Genomic DNA, 27,981 nt, shown 5'->3' on the forward strand with positions numbered 1-27,981 from the left:
AATGAGAAGGCGGCAACTCGGAAGTTTTGAATTAGTCCTTACGGGCAAAAGGAAGAGGGTAATCCATAATATCTTGCAAGGTCAATTTCCTTGGGTCTATCTCCGGACCGCCAGCATTGGCGGAAGAGGCTAGAAGGCGGATCCGAGAGGGGCGGGGAGACGTTACGCTGACGCAGACGTGACCCTGCCCTGTAGGGTTTGGCGGGATTTCCGAAAGCCGTCGGGCAGAGGCTCTCTGTAGACTGAGTGCTGAGGGGCCTGAGCTGTGCCCCGGAGCGCGTAGTCGGGAACTGGAACCCGCCTGGGTTGTGTGCAGAAGGCCAGAGCAAGGGAGTAGAGAAGTGGGGTGCAAGCGAGGTGTCTGGAATCCGTCCGGGGTCGGGCGCGCGCTGGGCCAGCGGACTGAGGTCGGAGCGCGCAGTCCGCCGGAACGAGTAACGCTGCAGGCCTGGGTGAGTTTGTCAGGCGCTGGCCGGGCGCCTTTCCGTCGCCAGCTTGGTCCCCGCGTTAGCCAGACAGGGACCCGGCACCCGCGCCCGTGTTCCCGCAGTCGATGTAGGGTGCCGCTCTTCGCTAAGTGAGTCGGGGCGTGCCCGGGCCTGGAGCTCGGTGTGGCCAAATCAGTAGCCGACCCGCCTTTCGAGCTGAGAGACACCTTTTTGAGGCTTTCCTTTCCAACATCTGCTTCATGGCGGTGGACGAGGAAGCCGAGATCCAGAGAAGTGTAATGACTTCGTGAAATCGCAGCCGTCGTATGTTAGAGCCAGGGTTTCCGGATTTCTGGTCAGCCTCTTTCCATTACATCATATTTTGTTTACAAAGTACCAACGTCCAGTTGCGAAAAAGATTTTCATTAGCTAATCGGAAGACCGTTCGCGTGATACTTGGGGAATAATACGTAGTGAGCTGTAGATTTTTTTAAAATCTTCTAAAGTGAAGTGTAATATACATATAGAAAAAGCGACAAAAGTGTATACATACAGCTCCATGAATTATTACGTAACGAATATACCTGCATAAATACCACACAGGTCAAGAAGTAGAATGCTGTCAGCACCCCCAGAAGACTCTGTGCCCCCTTAATACTCTCCCTTCTTCCCAAAGGCAGCCACTGTATTGACGACTAAGACCGTTGACTAACTTTGTAATTTTTGAATTACAAAAGTTTTTGAATTCTGTATAATACTATATAATTTATGTTTTTTTTTATGTCTGGCTTTACTCAGCATTCTGTCTGTAGATCAGTACAGGTGTCTGCATATAGCAGTAGTTTTTTCTTGGTGCTCTGTTGGATTCCTTATTCGTTCTACCCCTGGTGGACGTTTGGGTTGTTTCTAGTTTTTAGCTTTTATGGAAAAAGCTGCTGAGAACACTCCTATATACGCTTTGGTGCAACGTGTATGATTTTCATTTGGTTAATAATACAAAGTAGTGAAATTCCTGGGTTATCTAGCATTTGTCTGTCTTTAAGTTTCTCATTTAATGCCCGTTTTCCAAAGCTGTAGCAGTTTACACTCAAATCAGCAAAGTATGAGGGTTTAATTGTTTGACGTGTTTGCCAACGGTGAATATTGTCAGTCTTTTTATAGCTAAAAAGAATAAAATGTAGAATAAAAAATATTCTAATTTATAGCTATTCTGGTGGGTATATAGTAACATCTTGTGGTTTTAATTTTAATTTTCCTGATTAATGAGGTTGAGTATTTGTTCAGATGTTTATTGGCCATTTTGATATCTTCAAGTGTGAAGTACTTATTTAAATTTCTTGCCTATTTTTCTCTTGGGTTATCTTTCTTGCTGATTTGGAGGAGTTCTTTACTATGTATTCTGGTTATTAACCCTTGGTTGTGTATGTGGTGAATATTTTCTCCCCTCACTATAGTTTTACTTTTCATTCTCTTAATGGTGTCTTTTGATGGATAGAAGTTCTAAGTTTAAGGACTCTTTATCTTGAAGTCATGAAGATATTCTAAAAAAAAAACAAAGCTGTATTCTAAAAGCTTTGTTTTACCTTTTACATTTAGACCTGTAATCTAAATTGGAAATTGATTTTTTTCTGGGTTTTTCTTTTTTTCTTCTATAAGGCTATCCAATCAACCCAACACCATTTATTGAACAGACCAGCCTTTCTCCACTCTGCTGTGCTATCTTTTCAATAAATTATGAAGGGTGAGATTTAGATTTAAATTGCATTCAGGTGATTTAGATATTTGGAATTATCATGACACATTATGCTAAATCTGCCACCTAAGAGATCTGTACTTGAACCAATAAAAAAAAAATGGTCATCTTCTGTCAAGTCTCTTAACAATGGAGATTTTGTGTTAAATTTATCCCTATTGTGAAATTGTCCAGATTGTTTTGGTGTAGTATAAGTCCATTCTTGTGGACATTATGACTTGTTCACTTTTACTAACACCTCTTGAAGTTAATTTAAAAATGTTTGTTCTCAGTTCTTTTCAATCTGAGCAATCTTATCTCTATCATAATAACCAGATTTTAGGTATAGGCCTTACGCTTATATGGAAGATTTCAGACTGAGCAGGGTACTTGCATGTCATTTATTCATTTGTACATTCACTGAGATCTGGAATTGATTAAAATGGTAATCTTTAAATTTCCTATACTCCTGTTGGAAGCTACAAGTTATGATCCTTAACATTAGTCCACTGTTTCTCTTTCTGTAATGGAGGCTTATGGGCAGTCATTCTGTACCTTTATTTCACTCCTTTCCACCACCCCAAAATCCCGCTTGCTGGAAGGGAACAATGGAACTGAAGCAGTTTAACTTTTCATCATCTTTTTAAAAATTTATGTAGAGTCCTGGAAATTCTGCATTCATTTACCAAATATTTACCAAACATCTAGCGTTTATAATGTACCATGGGGGGGTATACAAATAAATAAGACTTGGCCCCTACCCTCAAGGAATATTGAAGCAGGGAGAAACAGGGGATATAGTTGATCTAGTTAAGCTTTAGGAAGCAGAATAGTGCTGGCTGTTCCTAAAGTTTTTCTGATACAACTAGCTAGGTGGAAGGGAAAACTGGTGAGAGATTTGTTTTTCTTTCCTGCCATGGGTAGGTCAGTGATTAGACCAAAAGCCTAGCAAGTAATTCTTCGGAGATTTATTGCAAAACTAAGTTTACAGCTCTGTACTTTCTCTAGTGTTCTTCCTGATGGCCATCTGTATTTTTCAGTATTGAACACTAAGTAATGGCTATGCAGATGCAGCTTGAAGCAAATGCAGATACTTCAGTGGAAGAAGAGAGCTTTGGCCCACAACCTGTTTCACGATTAGAGGTATGTGCTTAGTTGCAAATTTGGGAATTAGAATGCTGGACTAGGTTCTTCTACCTGTTGGGGGAAATCACAACCTTTGCATAAACTCTTGGTTTACTACCTATGGTCAAGACCCAAATTAGAGTTCAGAAGAGTTGTCAAGGATCCGGTGAAAAGGCTTCAGATGGTCGCTAAACATTTCTGGGCAGATCTCTTCTTGTTTTTTGGTTTTTTTTTTCACATTTATAAAATATATTTTATTTGCTGCTACACTAGATGGGTATTTTTGCCAATAATAAAGTGGTATATTTAATATTTCCTATGCAGTTCTGGGCCATGTGTTCTGTTGTGCTTGCCAGAATCCTCCAATATTATTAAGCACTCTTTCTAGACACTAGATCTTTTGAATTTATTTCATCTCTTCCCACTGAAAGTGCTCTTCGTTGACCAACAAAGCCAGCAAGGACCACTAGAGGTCATTCTTCTGCCTTTTCAGGTGCCTCCAAATGCTCCCAGGCAGGTTTGTATCCAGAGGCTTCTAAACGTCCACTAAGCGGTACAGCCCAACAGTAAATGTGCGCGAGGGTGAACGGGGCTGTCAGAGACAACTGTGGACTCTCCTTCCTGGAAGGAGGACACGAGCCCAGCAAACTCCTGCATAAGCTAAGGGTAGAATTCTGCCACGAATATTTATCCAGCGGCTATTTGTGGAAACTCCCATGCCAGCTGAGTGCTAAAGTGGGTGATGGTAGGGCGTCAATGATAAAAAAAACGAGGCTTGCCTTTAATTGGCTTACAAACTCCTGGTGCTGTGGCAGTGGTCATGTTACGGACAGAGGCACCACTTAGACCCAACATCCTCCTCTGTCCCAAGCCCTGGGCTAAACACAGGGTACACAGTGGAATAGAGCATGGCCTGGACCTCTGGAAGCTTCCAGGTTGTTGTGGAGGACAGACACCTACACTGATGAGAGTCATGTCATGATCTGCCGTGCTAGCATAGCTGTGCTCTACCGCGCAGTAATGTACATGCTAGCAGTGTGCGCTGGTGTCACGCAGAATGGAGGGATAAACAACCCTCTCAGAGGGAAGGAAGGCTTCCTGGAGGAGGTGATCATGAGCTGAGTCTTGAAGGATGAAAAAGGAGAGAACTAGGCAAAGAAAAGAGGAAGCTTGTTCTAAACAAAGGGAGAATGTGAGCAAAATGAAGAGGAGCGATGATACAGCCAGCGCAGATCTCTTTTGTCAAGAATTTTCCTTCTATTTGATCACTTTTCTTTCTCAGACCTGGATTGTCAGAAACTAAGAAGCCCTAGGACCCCATGGCGTAGTTGGTGCTGTTTGTACTAAGTATGAAATTACTGTCCAGGGAATTACAGTGGCCTGGGCCAGTGATGTAGGGATAGGAAGACCCAGATCTGTGCTGAAGTTATTAGCAAGACAACTGTCATGGGGGGCAGGGAGAAGGGCTTGTAGTTGTTAAGGTACAAGAGCCAAGCTCCAATTCAGGATTCTGCACAAGAACATCAAGCACCAGAGCTGGATGGAGCCTTGCACTATTTCTGCCCATTTTACAGGGACTGCAGTGTGAGTGCATCTGATGTGGGCTGAAAGAAGTAGGAGGGAAAGCAGAGAAAGCCTTCATTCTTTTGTCTCTTTACACACATTCTTCCCATCCTTAACTAAGCATCAAGACTCCAGAAGTTCTTTAAACAGGTTTGTGACAAACATTAAAGAGTTCGAAGTTATAATTTGAGGTGTCGTGAGCATCCTGATACCCACACATGCGTATTGCTTAACTATTAATAGCAGGCATGGTTTCTGTGGGCAGATACCATCCTCTCCCGTCTTCCAAACCTTCCCTGACCACCAGATTAACTCATCCCCCATTAACTCATACATATCCCCCCATTAACTCATCCTCTCCCAGAAGTCATGGTTTTGGTGGCTGATAAAACCCAAACTGAGTTTGTATATAGGGAGAAAGAGGTGTCTTTGGGTAGTTTGTTTTGGTTTTTTTTTAATATGGAACGCTTCACGAATTTGCGTGTCATCCTTGCGCAGGGGCCATGCTAATCTTCTCTGTATCGTTCCAATTTTAGTATATGTGCTGCCGAAGTGAGCACGGGTAGTTTGTTTTGAGTAGTGGTATGTAAGTCCCTGACCAAAGTAGCTTTCCCCATTCTCAATGTCGGTTCTATTCATTGTGTTACTGAAAGGGTACTGATAACGCTACTGTAGTACTTCCCTCAGCTCAGGCGCAGCCTCATCTGTTTACCCCAGCTTACTGTAAAAAATATTAATCTTTAGGTGTGCTTATGTGGAAGACATTGGGAAGTATTGCTTTAAAGTGGTGTTTTAGGACTCAGGGTCTCAAAGTTTATTTAGTGTCCCCATCATAAAAGGTTGAGTTACAGGTTTATTCTCAGTGCTTGGGAGTTACTGGTTTAAACCCAGTTCATGATGAGTCCATTTTAATAAACATGGGATAGTGCTAGTTTAAACTTCTGGTTTTGATAATGGAAAGGTTGATAATTTGTTTTTAAATACCTTATATGAAGGGTACATTTTTCAAAGCTTTTGCATATAATATCACAGTTCTTCCAAAAAGCTCTGTGAAGTAGGTAGGGAAAATATCCACATTAGATAGATGAGAGAACTAAAGTTTAAATTTATCCATGGTTTTCTTCACTTGCAGCAATGTGGCATAAATGCCAATGATGTGAAAAAATTGGAAGAAGCTGGATTCCATACTGTGGAGGCTGTTGCCTATGCACCAAAGAAGGAGCTGATAAATATTAAGGGGATTAGTGAAGCCAAAGCTGATAAAATTCTGGTAAGTACTACTTATACCAACTAGGGCGGCATTAGAGGGAGTAGTACAGAAGGGTACACAGTGAAAGGTGGCTGTCTTCCTCCTTCCGTCCTTTGTTGTGTCATCCTGTTCCCCTTTCCAGGAGTGACTGCATTACCAGTTAATTATTTCTGTGTGTGTCTCCTTGGGATTAAATTGGGATTTTCTCTAGGGAATTGCAATATCATGAGATATGACATAAATACTGCCTCAATTTTCTGAAGTTTACATTTTCTATAATAAATATGTTTTGCTTTCAAATAGAAAGCTGTTCTTATTGCTTGACTATTAGTCATATTAATTAGGTTCTCAGTGTCTATAATTTGTTAGTCAAGTAATCACAGGAAAGATTCTTTAATGTCAAGAGAATGTAATTTCAAATCATGCGCTAAGTTTTTTTTTTTACACCTGCGTGACATAAAAGTGATTTTACTGGCTTAACTGAAATGAGGTAGTAACTTAATCTCTCATATAGTGCTTTAACTTTGAAATCCCATCTCTTTCATTTGGCCTTCATAATGACACTGAGAAAGATAGGTGGGGCCAGTGTGACCTCTATTTTATAGATGAGGAAACAGGCGCGATGGGTCAGTTATTTATCCACGGTCACAGAGATGATAGCAGAACTAAGACTAGAATCTAGTTGTTTTCATCCTGTTACACTCTGATCCTTTTGCATATCCCTCCAATGTCATCTTACAGCTATTTATTTTTCTTGTTTCATATGTTTCTTCAGGACTCATAATTTCCCATATTACATTTTATTTTAAGTACTTATTCTTTGGTATTTACATAGTTATACAGTTTGATTAGCTTTACCTTTGAAGTTTTACATAGTGTAAAGCAAATATTTATAAAATTTTCATATTTTATGTTTACTACTATTATAGTTTCATAGAAATTTTCTCTCAAAATAATCTTCAAAAGCTAAAGAATCTTCCAGAGGAATACATCCTTTGTTATTGGGTACCTTCAGTACATGTAGTTCTGCCGTGTAACTTAGTCAAATGGACAATATCTGAGATTTATGTGTACTTATTTAATATCTCACACATTAATACATGTGTACACAACCCAGTAAATTCTGTTTTATTGGGTATTATACTAAGAGCTTTGAATACTAAGGGCTGTTACTCCATTTATTTAGTACCAGTCTGTAATAGTAATTCAGTCAGAGCACAAAATTGCAATTCTTAATTTGAGCCCTTTAGAGGAAAGATGTTGCTGTCTATGGAAGTATGAAGTTGTCATTTATTGGTTTACTCAAATGAATGAATGTTTGTTGAAGTGGTGACTGAATTAGAAATAAGAGTTCTGAGTCCCTAATACTTCATTGAAAGATTGATTGTGATATTGACTAAGCCAGTAGGTGTCCCTAAAGTCTATTTGTTGTTTCTTTCTTTTTTCTTTATTTATTTAAGTGTCTTTTACCAGGACCTATCAGCTCCAAGTCAAGTGGTAATTTCTGTCTATTGTGGAGGGCGCAGCTCACAGTGGCCCATGTGGCAATCGAACTGGCAACCTTGTTGTTAAGAGCACCGCTCTAACCAACTGAGCTAACCAGCTACCCCTGTTGTTTCCTGACATCAGTTTTTGTGACTGAACAAATCCTGACAGGATCTTTGCTTATGCCTTATCAGACCTTGGTTTTAGAAATCAAGTCAATGTTCTGCTTCTATGAAAACATAAACACAAATCTGTAATAAGTGAAATGAGATGTGCAAAGTGATATAGATAGATATACTTGTATGTCTTTATTTTTGTGTCCTCTTTGATTTCAGACATTTTATATTATGAGTTTCTGGTGGGTGAAGATTGATTGTTATTTATTTTTAAAGGTTAAAGAACATTTGTTCAGTGCTGTGGATAGTCCCTCTCATCCCCCCAAAATCTTGGAATTGAGACTTTTAGCAAGAATATCCATTGTCACAACAGAGAAAGGAAACTAAAGAAAAGAAATCTATTTTCAATATATAAATCAAATAGTTGAGAGAAAGATACTGTGAATGAAGTAATTTATTCAGAAGGTGCCAGATTCTCTTGTGGCCTTTCACATTTTCAAAGTTTAAAGTAATTGTAATTGGCTTGCGTTGAGCTATGCTGTCTTGCTGCACTATGATAGCACTGACAGATTCAACATGGATGTTTTTTGTACTATTTCCCTTTCACTTGCCATTCTATGTCTTGTGTCTAAGGGTTTGGTAGCTTTTGGCTATTGAAAATTTCTAAGATTTAAAACTTCTGTCTAGCACAGATGAAAGCAAGCTTATTATGTTAAGTATAAGAATAGAAGTAAAGTTCTGCCAGATTAGGCACTTGGATCGTTTTTTACTTCAAAGTCTTGTTTAGTTTGCTTTTCTTTTTCCAGCATCTTAAGGTGGGAGGTTAGATTATTGATTTAAGATCTCTCTAATTTAGATGTTTGCAGCTATAAGTTTACGTTTAAGCACTGCTTTTGCTGCATCTCATAAGTTTTGGTATGTTGTGTCTTCATTTTCATTTATCTAAAAATATTTTCTAATTTCCTTCTGATTTCTTCTCTGACATTGGTTATTTAGGAGGGCATTATTTAATTCCCATGTATTTGTGAATGCATGTATTTTTAAATTTTGGAATCAACTGATTGACCATTAAAGATTTATCAATAACTAGAAAATAGGATTTAAATGTCTCAACCTTGATAGTATAAAAGAAAACTATAGCTGACAGTGATGGGGAAGTAGACATGGAGGGAGAAGATATCAAAGGACAAATATCTTCATTTAACATTTAACAAAGTAGAAAGTTAGCTGTAGTCTGGTTAATGGAACAGGAAATGAAGGTTTAAATATGTTTTGGACTTTTTACTGTTTTGTTACATTTTCATACCTGTAAAGCAGGCAAAGTACGTATGTGTGAGTCTAATAGTTCTTTTTAACTACATGAATATATTACTTGAATTGGCAATTTAAAAATTAATCTTCATGGAATCTCTAAATTAGTTTATTCTTTAGTTGCCAGAGAGATAATACAATTCTAGAACTATAATTACTAATATATTGATGATTTCTTAAATCATTCTGGGAATTTGTTAAACATTGTCTCTTTCCACTCTATGACTGGTTCTTGTTTTGTAAAGCATATTTTGTTGATTTGACATTTCTTGTTTTTCCTAGACTGAGGCAGCTAAATTAGTTCCAATGGGTTTCACCACTGCAACTGAGTTCCACCAAAGAAGATCAGAGATCATACAGATTACAACTGGCTCCAAAGAGCTTGACAAACTACTTCAAGGTATAGTAATCCCTTATCCTATGTTGTGAACTGCAGTTAGCAAAGCATCCAGGTCGCAGAACAAAACTAAAGTATTTGGGTAGGATTTGTGTTAAATATGATTAATAGATAAGAGAAGTATCCACATCAGTGAAGTTAAGATTGCTGCAGGGTAGGACCTGACATAAAATACTGAAATTATCTGTTAATTAAATAATATAATCTCTAGTTTAACATTGCCTTCAGAGAGTAAGCTCCCTTTGCCTAAAGAAATAATTTTAACCTTCTACTCTTAACACAATGTTGAAAATCTGATGACTGGTTAAAAGACTCCAACTTTGAATACTACATTGTAGTATACACTAATCTTCAGGACTTTATATGGAAACTCATGAAGTTTTTGAACTTTTAAAAGCATTGCTATCCTGTCCTAAATTATTTCAAAGTTAGATTTGGTTTTTGTTGCTTCCCCAAATATTTAATCATTCAAGTTTTCTTTTTTAGGTTGCAAAATAGCATAGGTTCAGGAATCTCACTCAAATTTGAGTGTTAGCCCTCTTTCTTATACTCTTATACCCTCCTGTAAAAATATCTTTCTGGTGAGCTATAAGGACATTTGTATGGTTATTGTTTCTAAACATTTGTATTTTGCTAAGAGGTGTTTCTTATTGCTCTTTTAGGAGGAATTGAGACTGGATCCATCACAGAGATGTTTGGAGAATTCCGAACTGGGAAGACCCAGATCTGTCATACATTGGCTGTAACATGCCAGGTGAGCTGTTGGGCCTCTGACTAATCAAATTAGCAAGAATGAGTTTATTTTCACTGTTTTCAAGCATCCATTACGATGGACATAAAAGGCATTTTATCTGTCCCCAAGAATCCTATGGCTAGTTAAAAGATAGACTACTACTGCAGAATTCTTCCACATCATAGAAACTTTCAGTTCATTGATTTCAAATACTTGCTTACAATCCACTAGGCCTCCCGTGACTTCACCTGCCCTCTTCAGTAGTCTGGATTTTATAATTCATTAAAGTCATTCCTTTACAAATACCCTCAGGTTTATATCCCCCACCTGAGGAGGTGCCAACCCTAGATGAACCCTATCTGTCTTCTCAATGCCTATTCCCAAGTAGCTGATCATAGTGGAGAAAAATCATACCATAAAGCTGATTGGCTTCACTTTAAATTCAAGATGACAAACTTGAGGTTAACATTCAATACTGCTTGTCAGATCTACTGAATTTCTCCATTTTGGGATGTTTTTTCCCATTTAGTAAGACAGCTGTCTTCTCCAACCTTCATGTTCCTCTTTAGTCCTCACTCTCAGCCAATGACCTAAACTACTTTTCACATCAAATCTCTAAATCTACCAATATTTATACCCACCGTTTCTTACCTTGGGTTACAATGGAGAAAGTGTCTCTTTCCCTCCAAAAGGTCAGTCCCTACCAGTGTGATCTGGTTACCATCTCTTGCCATCTTCTCAAATCCTCTATTCCTTATTTGTTTTCTATTCTACCTCTGTATAAGATTATCCTTATCGGTATACGAACCTTCCTAGTGTCTCCTCCATCAGGAAAAAAACCTTCCCTGGCCCCCTTCAGTTTCTTCTTCCTTCTCTTATGCTCCCATTCACTGGTGGATATGGAAACAGACACAGTGAATTAAATAATTGCCTAAGATCGTGGTGCATTTGAGTACTAGTAGATACAGGAATCAAACCAGCCTTCAGAGTCCATGCTCTTGAAACATTCGTAAGCGTAGAACCTATCACTGACTTGTTCTCTGCTATATTGCTTGTGCCTAAGTCAGTACTGGGCACTCAGTAAATACTTGAATGAATGGAAATGATAGAGTAGGTGTCCTAAGGCATACCTGATATATTATGCAATAAATGGTATAGAGGAAGTAGCATAACTGATTAGGAAGAGAGGAATTGCTTCACTCTAGAGTAATTATGGAATACTTTATGGAGAAAAGAGATTGTATCAGATTCCTGAAGAATGCTAAATTTGATCAGGTAAATTAAAAAGCATTTTGCTGTAAGGAATAGTATTTACAGAAATGCAGAAGGCAGAGAGGCATAATGTATTGAGAAGACAGTAAACCCATTTACTTCATTCAGAGATTTTATTTGGAAAAATTGTAGGAGATAAACCTTGAAAGGATACATCAAGAACATATTTTAGAAGGTCTTGACTACAGTGTAAAATGTTTAGACTTAATTCTGTAAAGAGTGGGGATCATTCAGTGTTTTCAACTAAAGAGTAACATGAACAAAATTTTTAAAAATAATCTGGCAGCAACTTGTTGAATGAATTGAAAGGAGAGGCAAAAGGTGAGGACATTTGATGCATGATTATAAGCATTAGCTGATCAGGACTAAACTAAAATAATGATACTGAAGGGATACAGGCAGAAGATAAAAGGACAGCACTTGATGACTGACAATAAAAAAACACCCCTCAGCCCAACAGTGTATTAATTTGGTAAACTCTAAGAAGCGTTTGGGAGAGAGAAACAGTTATGGAAGGATGAGTTCAAGTTTAAAAATGGTGTGTTTGAGGTGATGAGACAGACAACCAAGTAAGCATTTCTAGCAGTGTTTAGAGATATAGAACTAAGTCCTATATAGAGAAGTAACACTGGAAACTCTGAAAACGAAAGATCTATGAGAGAGAGGAATATAGAAGAGAAAGTGAACGAGCTTTTTACTGTTTTGCAACTTTTGCAGTGTTTTGGGGAATCCTTTTTTTCTCTCTGAATGGGGTCAACATTCCTGGCTTGAAGGTTATGACGTTATGAGTGGCTGGCCCACAAAGTATCCTGGAACCAGTTATGGTCCATGGGAATGGACCAACTTCCCAAAGCCCAATCTTTTTGGGCTTTGTTACGATTTTAGGTATTAAGAAAATGGCATTATTTTAATTTAGATGGATTGTATTCACTTCTCCCATGCACACAACTTATTGATGAAGTTCAAGAACAACTGAAATGAAATCTGTCTCCTTATATCAGTATAATAGAGGAGGCTTCCTAGCATCTTTCCATCCTAGTGTGAGTTCCTGTACTCTCAACGAAATAATAATAGTTCTAGGAACCTATTTATAAATTTAGACATCAAATATAAATTTTCTTTTGTGTTTTTTCCCTTGTAAAGCATGTGTGAACTGTCCTTTGTAGTTTATTCTGTATTAAGTACCACTTTATCAAAAGTGTTCATCACATTGATACAGTGCTATAGTTGAGGATAGTATGTCATAAAAAATACGGGTTTTGATAGGACCCTGTGTCTTATGTCTTGCATAGGGTTTACATTTAGTAAAACGTATCTGCAGAGACTGATATAATGAGGCTGATTTTCTTAAAACACCCAAGAAAATCTGTCTCATTTTTCTCATGTTACAGATAGGTCCTGTATCAGTCACTGCTACTCCTGTCTTAAAGTGGTGAGTGCCATTTCTTGAAATAGAAAAGTGTTCAGGTTCTTTATGAATAAAAGTTTATCTAACAGCAGGAGGCCCAACGTGATAGTCTCTTGTTTTTCTCATCCTTTTCCTTCCTCAGTTGTTATTTTACCTGCATTTCTTTCCTCAATTACTCTACTAATCTTTTCATTGTACACCAAAATGTCACCATATGTCTTAAGAGACAGTCAAGTTAGGATTTCAGTATCAAGTAGACCTAAGCTATTGTTGTTTCTCCTCATAAATAATTCCAAGAAGGAAAGAGGGAGCTAGAACTCTTAAGATAATAACAAGGAAGCATTGAGAAGAAGAGTGTTAGTAAGCTGTGGAAGCTATAGCTTATTGCCTAAGCACCATTAGAAAATTGTTAGCTAAAGGGAAATAGTACTGTTTAAAATATCACCCTCACATGGGTCATTTGACGTGACGTGTGACCTTTTTAAATAGAAATGTTTTCCCTGTGTTGTTTTGACAGAGATTCATGTGGAATAAATATTTAGAGTATAGTACACTATACTTACCAGGGCAACTCAGCATATCACGCTGACACTCTTAAGTTGGACAAACAAAAACCTATCCTGAGAATGTTTATTAAGCAGTCAAATAATGCCTGTCAACAATAAACTGAAGCAAAATTCTCAAATAAACATATCCTCTATAAAAATAACTGAACATTCACAGGTGGCTGAACAACTATAGATCTTTGATATCTTTTTAAGAGAAAAATAATGCTAATTCATTAATAAAAGAAAGGATTACATTTCACCAGCCTAAGAGTTGGAGCCAGAGGTATAGAGAGGATATTAGATTACTACTTAAATCTAAACATTATCTGCTCTCATTTGTTCATATTTTCTCAACTTAATGAAGTAAAGTCCCATTATATGTTAGATCTCTGTCTAATACTGAAGTTTCATAAAGTTGAGTGCCAAAGTTAGGTTATAAAAATGAACAGCTCACGCTTATTCAAAGTGCTAGTGTAATTATAATATTCTAAGAAGACAGTTGAATATAAGTACCAATTTTAAATGCACATGCCCTTTGACAGAAAGTGAGTCGTGCAGAACTTTTCACATATGGTCAAGGATAAATGTACAAAGAATTTACACCATAGCATTATAAAACGGTGAAAGTTCAAAACAACCTGCATCACTATAAAAATAGGAAGAATAGTTAAATTTTGGTACTAAGCAGTTATGTAAAATAGCTAACTTGGTGTCCAAGTCCAGTACCACAAGACAGCTGTGGTGGCACTGAGAGGGCAAAGTAGAGGAGGCAAAATGGGATGCAGTGCAGAGCATGTAGTCCACCCCTTGAGACTGGCCCAGAAATGCACTGGGACCTTGTCCAGCCTCTGCTGTCAGTCTGCCTGCCTGTGTCCAGACACCTATGGCCTCCCTTCTTCCCTAGCTGGAAGGAGGTCTGCCTCGCTGGGAAAGAAATACCTCTCACCGTAGCACTAAAGATACCAGAAAGTGAGAGAAGGGGGAACTTTAATTCCTGGGGGCTTAGCCCTCTGAGTCTCAAAATTTTCTCCTTCCCAAAAAACTTACGCAGCTTCTGCTTTCTGTCCTCTTGATCAGTGTTTTCAAACTTTTCGTTTGTCAAGACCCTCTTTTGTTGCATGTATATCCTTTGCTCCTTCCATGGATTCCTATGATTTGAAAGATTTTGTTTGCCAGCCAGCCAAATGATAACGTAATCATTTTCCCTTCCCAAATTAACAAAGCCTTCTGTAACTGAGTGTATGCTACAATCAGTGCCCTAGAGGTAGAGAACATCACAAGTCTTCAAAGTGCTTTCTGTGTATTAGTCACTGTGCTATATACACTTTATATAAATTATTTCATATTCAGAACAATCCCAGAAGGTGGGTTTTATCTGTATTTTACAGAAAAAGAAACAGAATATTCTCAGGGAGTATGATGAGAGGTTTCAGTTTTTACTTATTTCTATATTATTTGAGTATTTAATACAAGCATGTAATACTTTTATAATTTTGAAAACAAAGTTTTTCTAAGAAATAGGAAAAGAAAGAAAATTCGGTGCTACCAGACCTTTAGTATAAAATATCCTAAGGGATTTTCCTCAGAATTTAAAGGTGAATTACGGCTCCAAAGTAGATTTCTAGGGTGGAAACTACCCTTTAGCATTATTCACTTAAAATCTGTAGAACTCAAAGGTGTCTGGCATGGGATGGGTAGCCTAAAGCAGAGATTTCCTTGAGTGGCTCATGAGACAGTTTTCATGTCATTCCTTCCTTTTCTTTCCTTTTTTTTTTCTTTTTAAATTAAATTTATTGGGGTGACAATTGTTATTCTTTCCTTTTTTTAAACTCTTAGTTTCTATTATTTATTTTTCCTTTTTCTCCTTTTCTTTTCCCCCCCTCCCTTCTTCTGCCTCCTCCCTCCCTCCCTCCCTCCCTCCCTCCCTCCAGTTCAAGCCGTTGTTCTCAGTCTAGTTGTAGGGCGCAGCTCCCTGGCCCATGCTGGTATTATGAGCTTTGCACTCCTCCTGGCTGAGGCAGTTGGTCACCGGTTGTTGGTCCACAGCTCTCACCCGGCCACCAGCCACTCATGGCAGCACACGGCAGCTCACACTGACCTCTGGCTGCTCACAGCTGCCCAGCTCCAGGAAGAGCTGTTGTTCACAATCTTAACTGTAGCGGGTGCAGCTTACTGGCCCATGTGGGAATCGAACCCTCAACCTGGGCATTAGGAGCACAACGCTCCAACCACCTGAGCCAGTGGGCCAGCCCTTTTGTTCATTTTAAACATCTATCTGTACTGTTGGAGCAAGCACCTTTTTTCTTCTTTCTGGCTCATACATTAAATTTGCTAGGGATGTCCCTGGGGCATTGCCAAGCTCCTTTAGTAACATGCAGAAATAAACTCAGCCCAGTAAGTGTAAGTGGTCTGGACATGCTGCAATTAACTGGGTTTTGGATTAGGTTCTCTACTTACTAAAGCTAAGATAAATGATCTTCCAAATGTTTGTACTCTTGAGAGACTTGATAAGTCTTGTGTTGGTAGGCAGTCATAGAATTTTATCACTTACTTTGCACTATATTTCCAAGCAGTTCAACTCTGGCAAGATTAGCCTCACATGCTGTGGGACATAGTGAGCTTCATATCTACTACCAGCTGTATTTCTCTCAGGAGGGAATGCTTCCTTCTTATCTCTGCCAATTTAAAGTGTTTTTTCCCTTTGCCTTTTTGGGGGTAGGGGAATTATAAACCCATTATGGGAAGTTGGTCACTTATATCACAAGTACAATGTTCATTGCTATGGTTCTTTTTGTTCTCTTTAGCTTCCCATTGACCGAGGTGGAGGTGAAGGAAAGGCCATGTACATCGACACCGAGGGTACCTTTAGGCCAGAACGGCTGCTAGCAGTGGCTGAGAGGTAGGTTACTGGATTAGGTGAGAGAAATATCGCCATATCTGTCACTGTCTTGAGTAGTCTGGCTAAAGAGTATCTCTTCTTTTATTGCTCCACATCCCAAAGTTGTATGTGGTTCAAAGGAATGACATTCCTTAGTAGAGAAATAGCATTCTTCTTTAGTCAAAAAATCTACGAGGTGCTGTCAGACTGGGTTAAAAAAACAAGATCCAACTATATACTGTCTTCCAGAGAAACACTTTAGATTCAAAGACATAAATAGTTTGAAAGTAAAAGGATGGAAAAAGATTTGCATGCAAATAGTAACCATAAGTGAGTTGGGATGGCTACACTAATATCAGACAAAATAGACTTTCAGACACACACAAAATATTACTAGAGACAAAGAAGAACATTTCTTAATTAAAAGGTCAGTTCATCGGGAAGGTATGACTGTTATAAATACATACAAATCTAATAACAGCCCCAAAATATGTGAAATAAAAACTGGCATAATTGAAGGGTGAAGTCGACAATTCAACCATAATAGTTGTGGATCAGTGTCTCACTCCTAGTAATGGGTAGAACATTTATCAGATGTCCTGATAAAAGGCATCCAAAAACAACCTACAGCTTGCATTATGCTAAGTAGTGGAAGTCTGAATGCTTTCTCCATAAGACCGGAAACAAGGCAAGGGTATCCATCTCACCACTTATAGTCCACATTGTACTGAAGGTCCTAGCCAGTGTAGTCAAGCAAGAAAATAAAAGGCATCCAGATTGAAATGGAAGACAGAAAACTATCTTTATCCACCAATAACATGATCCTATATATAGAAAATCCTAAAAAATCTACACACACACAAAAACTACTAGAATTAACTTAGATCAGCAAGGTGGTAGGCTACAGTGTCGGCACTTCTGCATTCTAGTAATGAACAATTCAGAAATTAAGAGAACAGTCCCGTTCACGGTAGCATTAAAAATAGTAATACATTTAGCAGAAGCTCAAGACATGTACACTGAAAACTACAAAACATTGCTGAAAGAAATTGAAGAAGATCTAAATAGAGAAACATTCCACATTTCATAGATTGGAAGACACAATACTATTAAAATAGTCATTCTCCCTGAAATTGATCTGTAGATTCAACACAATCCCTATTAAAATTTCAACAAGCTCTTATGTAGATATTGACAAGCTGATTATAAAATTTTATGGAAAATGTCAAGGATCCAGAATAGCCAAAACATTCTTCGGGGGAAAAAATGAAGGTCTTGGTCTTTCCAATTTTAAAACGTACTGTAAAGCAACAGTGAGCAAAATAATGTGGTGCTGGCATAAGGGTAGACACAGATCAATGGAACAGAATTGAGAGTACAAGAATAAACTCATTTATAGTCACTTGATTTTTGACAAAGATTCCAGGCAATTTAATAGGGGAGATAATAGTCTTTTCAATAAATGGCTAATATAGTTGAATATCCACATACAAAAATATATATTTAAATCCTTACCTTGCACCATACATTAAAAGTTAACTAAAAATGAGTTATAGCCTGGTGATTCCTTAAAAAATTAAACAGAATTACAATATCCAGCAATTCCAATTCTGGGTATATATTCAAAGGAATTAAAAGCACTCAAACAGATACTTGTATACCAATGTTCATAGCAGCGTTATTCATAATAGCCAAAGGGTGGAAACAGTTTTTAAGTATCCATCAAGGTGTGAGTGGATAAACAAAATGTCATAGATACATATGATGGAATCTTACTCAGTCTCAAGAAGGAAATTCTCACACACGCTACAACATAGATAAGCCTTGAAAACATGTTACGTGAAATAAACCAGTTGCAAAAGGACTTTGTCCCTCTTATATGAGGTACTGAGAGGAGTCAGATTCATAAAGAAATTAGAATGGTGGTTTCCAAGGGCTGGGGGTGAGGAGAATGGGGAGTTAGTGTGTTTAATGTGTACAGAATTTTAGTGTGGGAAGATGAAAAGTTCTGGTAGTGATAGTTGCACAACAGTGGAAATGTACTTACTGCCCCTGGACTGTATATTTTTAAAAGGTTAAAATGGTAAATTTTATGTATATTTACTATAATTTTTTTAAAAGATGATAATGCTTTATGTAAGAGCTGTAGCACTTTTAGAAAAAAAAACGGGAAAACTCTGATAAAGGTCTAGTACCCAAAATATATAATGAACTCTCACAACCAGACAATAAAACGACCACCCAATTAAAAAATGGGCCAAGTATTTGTAAAGACATTTCTCCGAAGAAGATATGCAAATAGCCAAACAGCACATGAAAGATGCTTATTGTCTTTAGTCAAGAGGAAATGCAAATTAAAACCACAGTGAGATGTCACCACTAGGGTGATTATAATAAAAAAGTTAGTAAGTGTTGGCAAGGATGTGGATAAACTGGAACCCTAATATATTATTGGTAAGAATATAAAGTGGTATGGTCACTTTGGAAAAGAATGTGTCAGTTAAACATAAATTTACCATCTGACCCAGCAATTTTACTGTGGTTATGTGCCCAAGAGATGTGAAAACATGTCCACACAGAGAGACTTTTATGTGGATGTTTGTAGTAGTATTGTAATCACCCAAAAGTGGAAACAACCCATTTGTCCAAACGGTGAATGAATAAACAAAAATTGATTTGTCCATTAACTGAAATACTATTGAACCATAAAAAGGAATGAGGTACCAATACATGTTACAACATGGATGAACCTCAAAACATACTAAATGATAGAAACTAGACACATAGTATATGATTCCATTTATATGAAATTTCCAGAAGGGGACCATCTATAAGGACAGTAGATTAAGTGTTTGCCTGGGGCTGAGAGTAACTGCAGATAGACTTGAGAGATCTTTTTGAGGGTGATGGAAATGTTCTGAAATTGGATTGTGATGATGGTTGTACAACTCTGCAAATTTTTTACTAAAAAGTCATTAAATTTTACACTTAGCACAGGTCAATATTATAGTATATAAATTACACCTCAGTAAAGCTGGTCAAGAATTTAAGTTTCTACATCCCCTAATACAGTTTTCAAATCAACTCTCAAAATTGTTTTGCTTATTTTCCCTTATGTAGGATCAAATGTGGTCATTTGGTCCTTATACATTTTACTGAAACCTGGTGATTAAATAGAATTTATTTGCATGGTGAGATGTCAGGCTCAAGTTGGAACCTGCCTCACTAAGTGGAGGATAATTTTCTTTTCTAGTTTTATAATGGTAACCAAATTCTCTTTCCCAGTTTACAGTTTGAGGAATCCAAGCCATGAAGTGTATACCATTGAGGCATAAAATTAGGTTGGAGCAGTAATTGTACCTCTTTGCCCCTGCTTACAAAATCCCTGTCATGAAAAAAGATGATTCTCTTGCAACCTGATCTTAGTTTTCTAAAGATGAGTACACTGAACTGTACTGTCCCTCCCAAAGTTGTTTTTGGTGTTCTTTACAGAAATCACACTTTTAATTTTTAAATACACTACTGGGGGTGCCAAACAAATGTATACAAATGACTTTGGTCAGTGTTGCTCAAGCAGTAGTTCCCCGTAATCAGAAGTGTCTGGACGCTGACGGTAACCACTGTGAGCACCTGTTGTAGTTGCAGACGTCAAACGTGACTTGTCCTCATCTTTGGTTATCGGTGTATATCAAGTATTACAATTTTAATACCCTTTTCCTTTCTTAAAATGTGTATATTTTTTTGGCACCCTCTGTATTTTAGCAGTTGAGTTCTCTTGTACAGTCATTAAGATTTTGTCCAGTGACTTAAATGAGTGTTCAGATAGGACAGATATATAGTAGAATGCTGGCTATGAAGTCAGGACTTTGGTTTGATTACTCACTGTATCTTGAAGCCCTAGAACAAGGCATTTAGTATTTGTCAATGAATGAATTAACATTTATTAAGTAGCGCCATGTTTATGACTGTTTTGTCAACTAAAAGAAAAATATGTTTAAATAGAAGTTTCATTAATTCATTTTAATCATTTCTAACTCTAATTGCATTTCTGTTTATGTATATTGCATTTAAATTTATAGTTTGAAAAAGTTACGGGCCTCCTAATTTCCTTTCACAATAGAACAGCGCTCACTGATTAATTCTTGTTCCCTGGTGAAGAAGATTAACCCGCATTCAGCTTCTGGTAGCTCAGGGTTCTCAGAACACGGTCCTCAGGACAGCTGTATCACCATCACCTGGGGACGTGTTTGAAAGGCACGTTGTCTCCACACCAGATCTACTGAATCAGAAACAGAGATTCTGGGGATAGGGCCCAGCAATGTTTTCAATAAGCTCTCCAGGTGATCCAGATGCTTGCTGGAGTTTGAGAACCACGGCCACAATTGTTAGCTACAGTGTCACCACCTTTTTTGAAAGTTCTTTTAAATACTATGAAAGAAAATGACAACCCACCTAGAGGTGATACAGCTGAGTTTTACAAACACATGTTAAGAATCATCTGAGGTATTTGTTAAATGTACAAATTAAAACACCTCTTCCCTGAAAATTGTGATTCATTAAGTCTAGGTTAATGAATATTTTCATTAAATATAAATGAAATTTTTTTTACAGGAATACTTTTTTTACAGATTATTCTTTAAGGAAGTTCTGGGAACACTGTGAGAGAATATACTTATTTCCGACCAACTTTTTCCAAATTGTGGGAACTGAAAATTCCATGTTGCTTTAGGAACTTAAGCACAGTTCACAGTCTTGTTTGTGAACACTGCTGAGTGTAAAGCCAGAAGAACTGTTTTTCTAGTAAACCATCCATGTTCTGATAGCAAAAGATAATCTCTCTTCCTGATAGATTATAAGTGTTTCTTAAGGCAAGACTAGAAGACTTGTGTAGTACAGTACTCAGGCCTCTTGAATCTTTTTAAAAATCTTAGCCATAATTTAAATATGGAAATTTTTATCCCCTTATTCCCATTTTATTTGGTCAGGATCCCAAGGTAAAATTCTGTCCTTTCTCCATCACCTTATCTTCATGCCTAGACTTAACTAATAATTCATTATCATCAATCTGCTTAATGCCAGGGCTAAACTTCCATTTGTGTTGATGATAGTGAAGAATAAGAGATGAAATGTCCAGGAAAGTGCCAAGACTGTGTGTGCCTAATATGCAGAATCTACTGTATGATGTGGAAAATGCAATTGGGTAGAGTGGGATCTCCTAATACCGAGATTTAGTTTACTGCAGTGTTACTTCAAGTGCTAGAACATTCCTTTGTTTTTCTTTTTTTTTTTTTAGGGGAAACTATTTAATAAAGCTAAGTTTCAGAAAAATAGGTTTGATGCAATATATGTTTCTGTAATAATCAGTCTCCACATAGAGTAGACTGTTTTAAAGACTGATAGAATCATAAACAGAAACTCTTGTTTCTCAGAGAATTACAGCGCTTTGTAATTGATTTGTTTAAGCAGATTCTCTCGAACTATTACATAACAGATTTTCTTTTGAACTATTACATATACTTATGGACTATAATGATTTTAGGTGGCGTTAATATGAAAATATGACTTGAGTTAAAATGATATATATGATTCTCTTTTTGTTTGGATTGTGGATAAAAGTTTTACTCAGCAACATTTATTCAGAATTTACTAGGTTTAAAAAATGTACTAGCTAGAGAGGCTTTCTCTTTCCCATCAAGGAATTTGTAGTCTAGTCAAAGAATGGCGGGTAGCTCCTTACAAGTGCCATAAAAAGACCCTCATCAGTTTTTCTGGACGTGCGGAAGAGGGAGAATCACATCTATTTGAAAGGTACAGGGGCGTTTTTATAAAACTACAGGCATTTAGTTGAGTCTTGATAGATGCATAAATCGAGCTATCTTTGAATAAATTGTGGTATATTTAATGAGAATGAAAACTGTCTTAAACCTGTCTTAGGTAGGAGTTACAAGGGTAAGGAAATATAGATTGTTCTCAGAAAATAGGAGATATTTTATTTGCCTTTAAATGTGAAGGAAAAAAATCATTATTGAGGTATAAGATGAATTAAGGTATCATTCATTTAACCATTATTTTTGTTTCACTCCCAATTGTCATGTTGCCCATGGTTTTTCCATCGCATTGTTTCCTTATATTTGGGAATTTCTCATTCTAGTGCAGGAGTCCTCGAAGAACTTCTTTGATTTATCCTGAAGTCCTGTCAGGTAGATCTACTCCAGGGCAGCTACTGCTGTCCTGTCTCTCTCTGGTGTGCCTCAGCTGCCTAATAGAAAGGGAATTAATATTCTTTGGCCCCAACACTACCTCTTACCTATCCGTCCAGCTAATTTCTTTGGTAGAGATGAATTTCTGATCTGCCTGAGTGGTGTGTGCAGCCTATAAATGTTCTCTCTTCTAGGTATGGCCTCTCTGGCAGTGATGTCCTAGATAATGTAGCATATGCTCGTGGGTTCAACACAGACCACCAGACGCAGCTACTGTATCAAGCATCAGCCATGATGGTGGAGTCCAGGTGTGTGCTCCGTGGGGACAGTGAATATGCCCCCATGGCCCTTGTTCGGAATCTCGTATCGACTATTTGGCCAAACTGATAGGAGCTTGAATTATATAGAAGTGGGGAGATTTAGGTTTTAGTTTCTATTTTGACACTATTGCTTTGTGGGTAAAGTTAAGTCACTTAAAAAATGAAGTCATAACCCACCTAAAATTGTTGGAAATTTTACCTTGTTATGTGGTACCTCAGTGTAACTGAATATGAAATTTTAACTTAGAAGGAAGCAGAATCTGACATCAGCTAGAAATAGGCTTCAGAGAATCCTTGTTCCCTGTAGGTACGCACTGCTAATCGTAGACAGTGCCACCGCTCTCTACAGAACAGACTATTCTGGTCGTGGTGAACTTTCAGCCAGGCAGATGCACTTGGCCAGGTTTCTGCGGATGCTTCTGCGACTTGCTGATGAGGTAAGTTGTCGGGTAGGGACTGAGAATGCCTGCTTTTAGGGGTCACCAATTCCAGGAGCCCTGCTGGGGGGCCAAGGTATCAGGGCTGGTGTCGTCAATATACCAGTTAGACATGAAGAGAGATGTCAGTCACTCACTGGTTTGTGGGGGAAGGGGTGGCAGCAGTAAGGTCCTTGGAATGTCTGTGGCCACAAAAAATGACATTTTTCCTCTCCCCATCAGTTTGGTGTAGCAGTGGTAATCACCAACCAGGTGGTAGCCCAAGTGGATGGAGCAGCCATGTTTGCTGCAGATCCTAAAAAACCTATTGGAGGAAATATCATTGCTCACGCCTCAACAACCAGGTAAAGTGACGGGACAGATGACCTCATCTTGGAATGTCATGTTAACTGTGAAGTAGACATGAAGATACATTTCCATTTGAACCCTGTTAAAGCTACTGTTGTGTAATTAGACAAAGGAGCACTTGCTAAATCTAATTATCATGCTCTGATTAGTAGAGGTGTTTGCTTTTAGTTCGTAAAAGAATTAAAAGCATTCAAATGTGGAGGACCGAATAAGAAGAATTGATATGCTTCTCCCTCATTATTAAAAGAACACAACTGTTTTAATATGGAACATCCATTAAGGGGAGGAGCAAGGCAGAATGGATTTCTCCAGATTGGAAGTGCCCTAAGGAATACAGAGAGATCCCCAAACTCCTAAGAAGTATATGTGTCCAAAAAAATGTTTAGATCTACCATAAATAGGAATAGAATTCTTTATTCCCCCCCTTTTAAATTTTTCAATTAGTTTACATTCAGTATTATTTTATATAAATTTCAAGTGTACATCTTAGTGGTTAGACATTTGTGTAACTTAAGAAATGATCCCCCTGACTAGTACCCACCTGGCACTATACATAGTTATTACCATATTGTTGACTATATTCCCTGTGCTTTACATCCCATGACTGTTTGGTAAGTACCAATCTGTACTTCTTAGTAATCCCTTCACCTTTTTCACTCTGCCGCCCAACCCCCCTCCCATTTATCATCACGATAAATCTAGTACTCATCTGAGGAATAGATTTCTAAATTATAACAACTTTGGTGTTTTGATCTGTGTCTTTGGGTCAGATTGTACCTGAGGAAAGGAAGAGGAGAAACCAGAATCTGCAAAATCTACGACTCGCCTTGTCTTCCTGAAGCTGAAGCTATGTTTGCCATCAATGCAGATGGAGTGGGAGATGCCAAAGACTGAATCATTGGGTTTTTTCCTGTGGGAAACCTATGTGCTGCAGCCTAATGGAGAAGACTGCTCCCTGGGGTTCTTCGCAGGCCTCTTCCTGTTGTGACTGCCAGAAAAAGGCTTCCGGAAAAACAGCTATTGTATCAGGTTCTCTGATGGTGTAAACAGGAGACAGGTCAGTAGTCACAGACTGATCTGAAATGTTTATTCCTTCTAGAATGTATTAATTTCTGTGAATTCTTTAGTTTTGGGGGCGGCGGTGTGTGGAATACCTTTTACATTAGTGCCTTGCAGTTGACTCGGGACTGACAGTTGGAAACTCTTATCTCCAAGGGAACTAAAGCTAGGAAGACCTGACTCTTCTGTCTATGTTGAAAAAAATGCCTGAGTAATGTGGCAGAGCAAATGGGTCTCCTCACAGGTTTATTCTGTCAGCAAAACTGTCAGTCAGACAGAGGTTTTTAAGTTTCTGTGCCTTAATTACCTTATGGAAGATTTGTTTCAGTTCAGAGGCACGGAGCAGACCTGCTAAAGCACCATCTACTTGGGGTTCTTTTGCTGCTCAGATCAACTCAAGATAATTCTGGAATTTTAGGCATTCCAGAGGCTAAGCAGATTCAGTGTGGGCCTGTTAATAAAATAGTTATTTGTACTGAATGTGTTGTTTATAGAAGTTATTCTGGTATAAGCTAAGTATGCAAAACAGGCCCTTCATAATATCTTTTTGGCACTGGTGGGGTGATCGGTTTTTATTGCTTTAAAATTGAAAACTTAAAACAGAAGTCTGCATTCAGAGGACAGAGCTTTTATTGTCCTTCAACCTAATAGATGGTTACGAAATGGATATATAATTGCTTTCCTGGGGCCTTTGTTTTTATGCTGTAAATCATGTAGAGGCCTGATACTTGCCTGGATTACTCTACTTCAGGGGTTTGAGACACTCCTCTTCCCAGCCTTCTCCTCAGGCTGGGCTTTAACCAGTTCTTCCTATTGCAGAGGGCCTCTCAGCCAGTACTGGAAGTGAAAGAAAGGCGGTGAAAATCTCTGCTGTTGCTTGTGTTGACCTGATTATATATGTAGGGAGATAGGGAGATACAGTCACTTTAATGTAGCTTTGTTTTTTGTTGTTGTTGTTTTGTTTTTAAAGATTTTATTGGGGAAGGGGAACAGGACTTTTTTGGGGAACAGTGTGTACTTCCAGGACTTTTTTCCAAGTCAAGTTGTTGTCCTTTCAGTCTTAGTTGTGGAGGGTGCTGTTCAGCTTCAAGTTGTTGTCCTTTCAATCTTAGTTGTGGAGGGCACAGCTCAGCTCCAGGTCCAGTTGGCGTTGCTAGTTGCAGGGGACGCAGCCCACCATCCCTTGCGGGAATTGAACTGGCAACCTTGTGGTTGGGAGCCCACGCTCCAACCAACTGAGCCATCCGGGAGCTCAGTGGCAGCTCAGCTCAAGGTGCCTGTTCAATCATGGTTGCAGGGGGCGCTGCCCACCACCCCCTATTGCAGGGGGCGCTGCCCACCACTATTCCTTGCGGGACTCGAGGAACTGAACTGGCAACCTTGTGGTTGAGAGCCAGATGCCATGAACAATCTTTAGTTGCAGGGGCACTGCCCACCACCCCTTGCGGGACTCGAGGAATCAAACTGGCACTGGCCCATGGGGGATTCGACCCGGCAGCCTTCAGCGTTAGGAGCATGGAGCTCCAACCACCTAAACCACCAGGCCGGCCCCAATGCAGCTTTGTTTAAAAAGCAGTTCTTTTGTTTCTAGCTTTAAAAAATGGAGTATCTCTCAGGTATTCTTTCATTTCTATACCACAAGACCTAGGATGGTATAATTAAGCCACAGTGACAGATTCTAGAATGAAAGCTTGTATAAAAAGCATCTCAGTCTTTTAGACCTATAAAGTATTTAAGTGCTTTGACCTAGAAAATTGTCTCAATTTTTCTTGTAGGTGAGATTAAGCTTTGTGCTGCTGGCTCTAAGCGAACATTAGATGGTCAGGGAACAGCTGCTTAGGTGGACTAGGCCCTAATAGGCTAAAAATCAGCTCTGTGCTTGTATTTTACATGTAACTAAAATTTTCACTAAAATAGCTTTAATCAAAGAGCTTATTCTAAACTATTTGGTACTGCTTTTCTACTTGGCTGCAACAGCCTCTGTAGTAGGAAACAATTATGGAAGTGTCAAGAATAAGGAGCTGATAACAAATAAACACAGGGGAATATAACCACTTCTAGTCAAATTTGGTTTATTTTAAGTTTGTACCAAAATATATTCCAGGCAACTCCTCAGATCATCGATTTAGTCTCATAAACCTTATGTACTGTTGGTCCAAAAGCAGCCGAGACTCTGGAAGTCAAGTGGTCCAGCCCCTCGGCCCAGGAATACAGTTAGAAGCCACCTGATAGGTGAGAAGAGGGCAATATCCATGCACTGCCCTGACCCTTCCTTTTACCCTGGTAGGTAGAGTGTGTTCTTAGGACTATATACTTTGGTATTGAATATTGATCAATGAAAAAGATCGAAGAGTACAAGTTCTGTGTTTTGTTCATATAGCTCTTTGAAGTTCATTCACCTTACCAGCAGTTGGAAGGCAGCCTTCAGTGCTCTACCGCCACTCAACCCTAGGACAGGTCTTGATACTAGTCTTGATTTTTCAAGAATTTACTTAAGGGAGAGAACAGAAACCCAAGCCTCGTAGTTCCCCAATTTCAGATTAGTTAAGGGATTAGAATAAATTAACTAGTGGACAATAAGCAAGAAATGCGGAATGGTAGTAGGTACTGGTCAGATCTAGGAGTCAGGACACTCCCTTAACCAGTCTTGCTCAGTTTCCTGATCTAAGTAGGGTCTCAGGGAAAAAAGACTTGATTTTTGTCCCCCTTAATAAGTAGTGGTGTTTCTTAAGTCATGAAGGTCATGGAAATGTGATTAGTCTCCTAAAATTACTTCCAATTCTTCTAGGTCCTTCTGGAAAGCTGAATCCTAGGAAGACAAGAGAGTTTAAGACTAGGACTCAAAATCTAAGCCAACATTTCCCAAACCACTGGTACCCAGTAAGAAAGGCCCTTTGCTCCTTTCTGAGCTCTGTTATCATAGCGTCTACATGCACAAGTATAGACTCTTTTCTAGGGAAATAAGATCTCAAGGGAAGATTTTCTTTTCCTGAAAAGGTCATGTGATGACTTAGTGATGGAACCCAGTGTTAGAAAAGCTCTGGAAAGCATTACCTCATTAGTGACATCTGGCAGTTCCAGGGCCAGCTTCACCCACTGTCTAGCTTCAGAGTTTTTTCCTAGTTCTCTGTAGCACTGAGAAGAGACAACAATGAAAACCTGGGCGAAACACCGCCAGGAGACGGGAGGGGGATGCCTAGGTATGCTTTCAGGAGTTCCCCGAGTATCGACAGGCAGGTTTTTCATGTGTGGAAACAGTCAGGTGAATTACCTTGGAAATATATACCCTTCCTGCTTTGGAAAAGCCTGGCTGTAGTTCTTCAGCCTGGAGAAGGGAGGAAGGCATTTCAGTGAGGCATTCTCAAAGTCAAG

The 27,981-nt window shown here is 38.6% G+C and overlaps 2 protein-coding genes across 5 annotated transcripts in view; one reads left to right on the plus strand and one right to left on the minus strand.

The window, feature by feature from the left end:
- Window positions 1–26,720, plus strand: RAD51 (RAD51 recombinase; the record flags this gene model as incomplete). Of its 2 annotated transcripts, XM_081050024.1 has the most annotated exons (10): window positions 1–452; window positions 3,201–3,303; window positions 5,981–6,118; window positions 9,292–9,409; window positions 10,069–10,160; window positions 16,172–16,266; window positions 22,640–22,753; window positions 23,073–23,202; window positions 23,425–23,546; window positions 24,321–26,720. In XM_081050024.1, 9 exons carry the CDS (start codon window positions 3,217–3,219, stop codon window positions 24,442–24,444), a joined length of 1,020 nt encoding a protein of 339 aa, XP_080906150.1. The 2 variants fall into 2 exon arrangements, with proteins under 2 accessions (XP_080906150.1, XP_080906151.1); XM_081050025.1 differs by lacking the exons at window positions 1–452; window positions 23,425–23,546 and having other exon boundaries at window positions 3,217–3,303; window positions 24,321–24,389.
- Window positions 26,660–27,981, minus strand: part of RMDN3 (regulator of microtubule dynamics 3) — a 15,081-nt gene continuing 13,759 nt past the window's right edge. For 2 of the 3 annotated variants that reach the window (XM_081050021.1, XM_081050022.1), the window contains exons 11-14: window positions 27,881–27,934; window positions 27,664–27,744; window positions 27,383–27,418; window positions 26,660–26,834 (exon numbers count right to left, since the gene is read on the minus strand). In XM_081050021.1, coding sequence (XP_080906147.1) covers window positions 26,790–26,834; window positions 27,383–27,418; window positions 27,664–27,744; window positions 27,881–27,934 — 216 coding nt within the window. In that variant the 3' untranslated portion in view covers window positions 26,660–26,789. Of the gene's footprint in view, window positions 26,835–26,982; window positions 27,419–27,663; window positions 27,745–27,880; window positions 27,935–27,981 lie in introns of those variants that run through there. The other variant, XM_081050023.1, reaches the window with a different exon arrangement.

Source organism: Rhinolophus hipposideros, assembly GCF_964194185.1.
Source record: "Rhinolophus hipposideros genome assembly, chromosome: 5".
Classification (NCBI taxonomy): Eukaryota; Metazoa; Chordata; class Mammalia; order Chiroptera; family Rhinolophidae; genus Rhinolophus; species Rhinolophus hipposideros.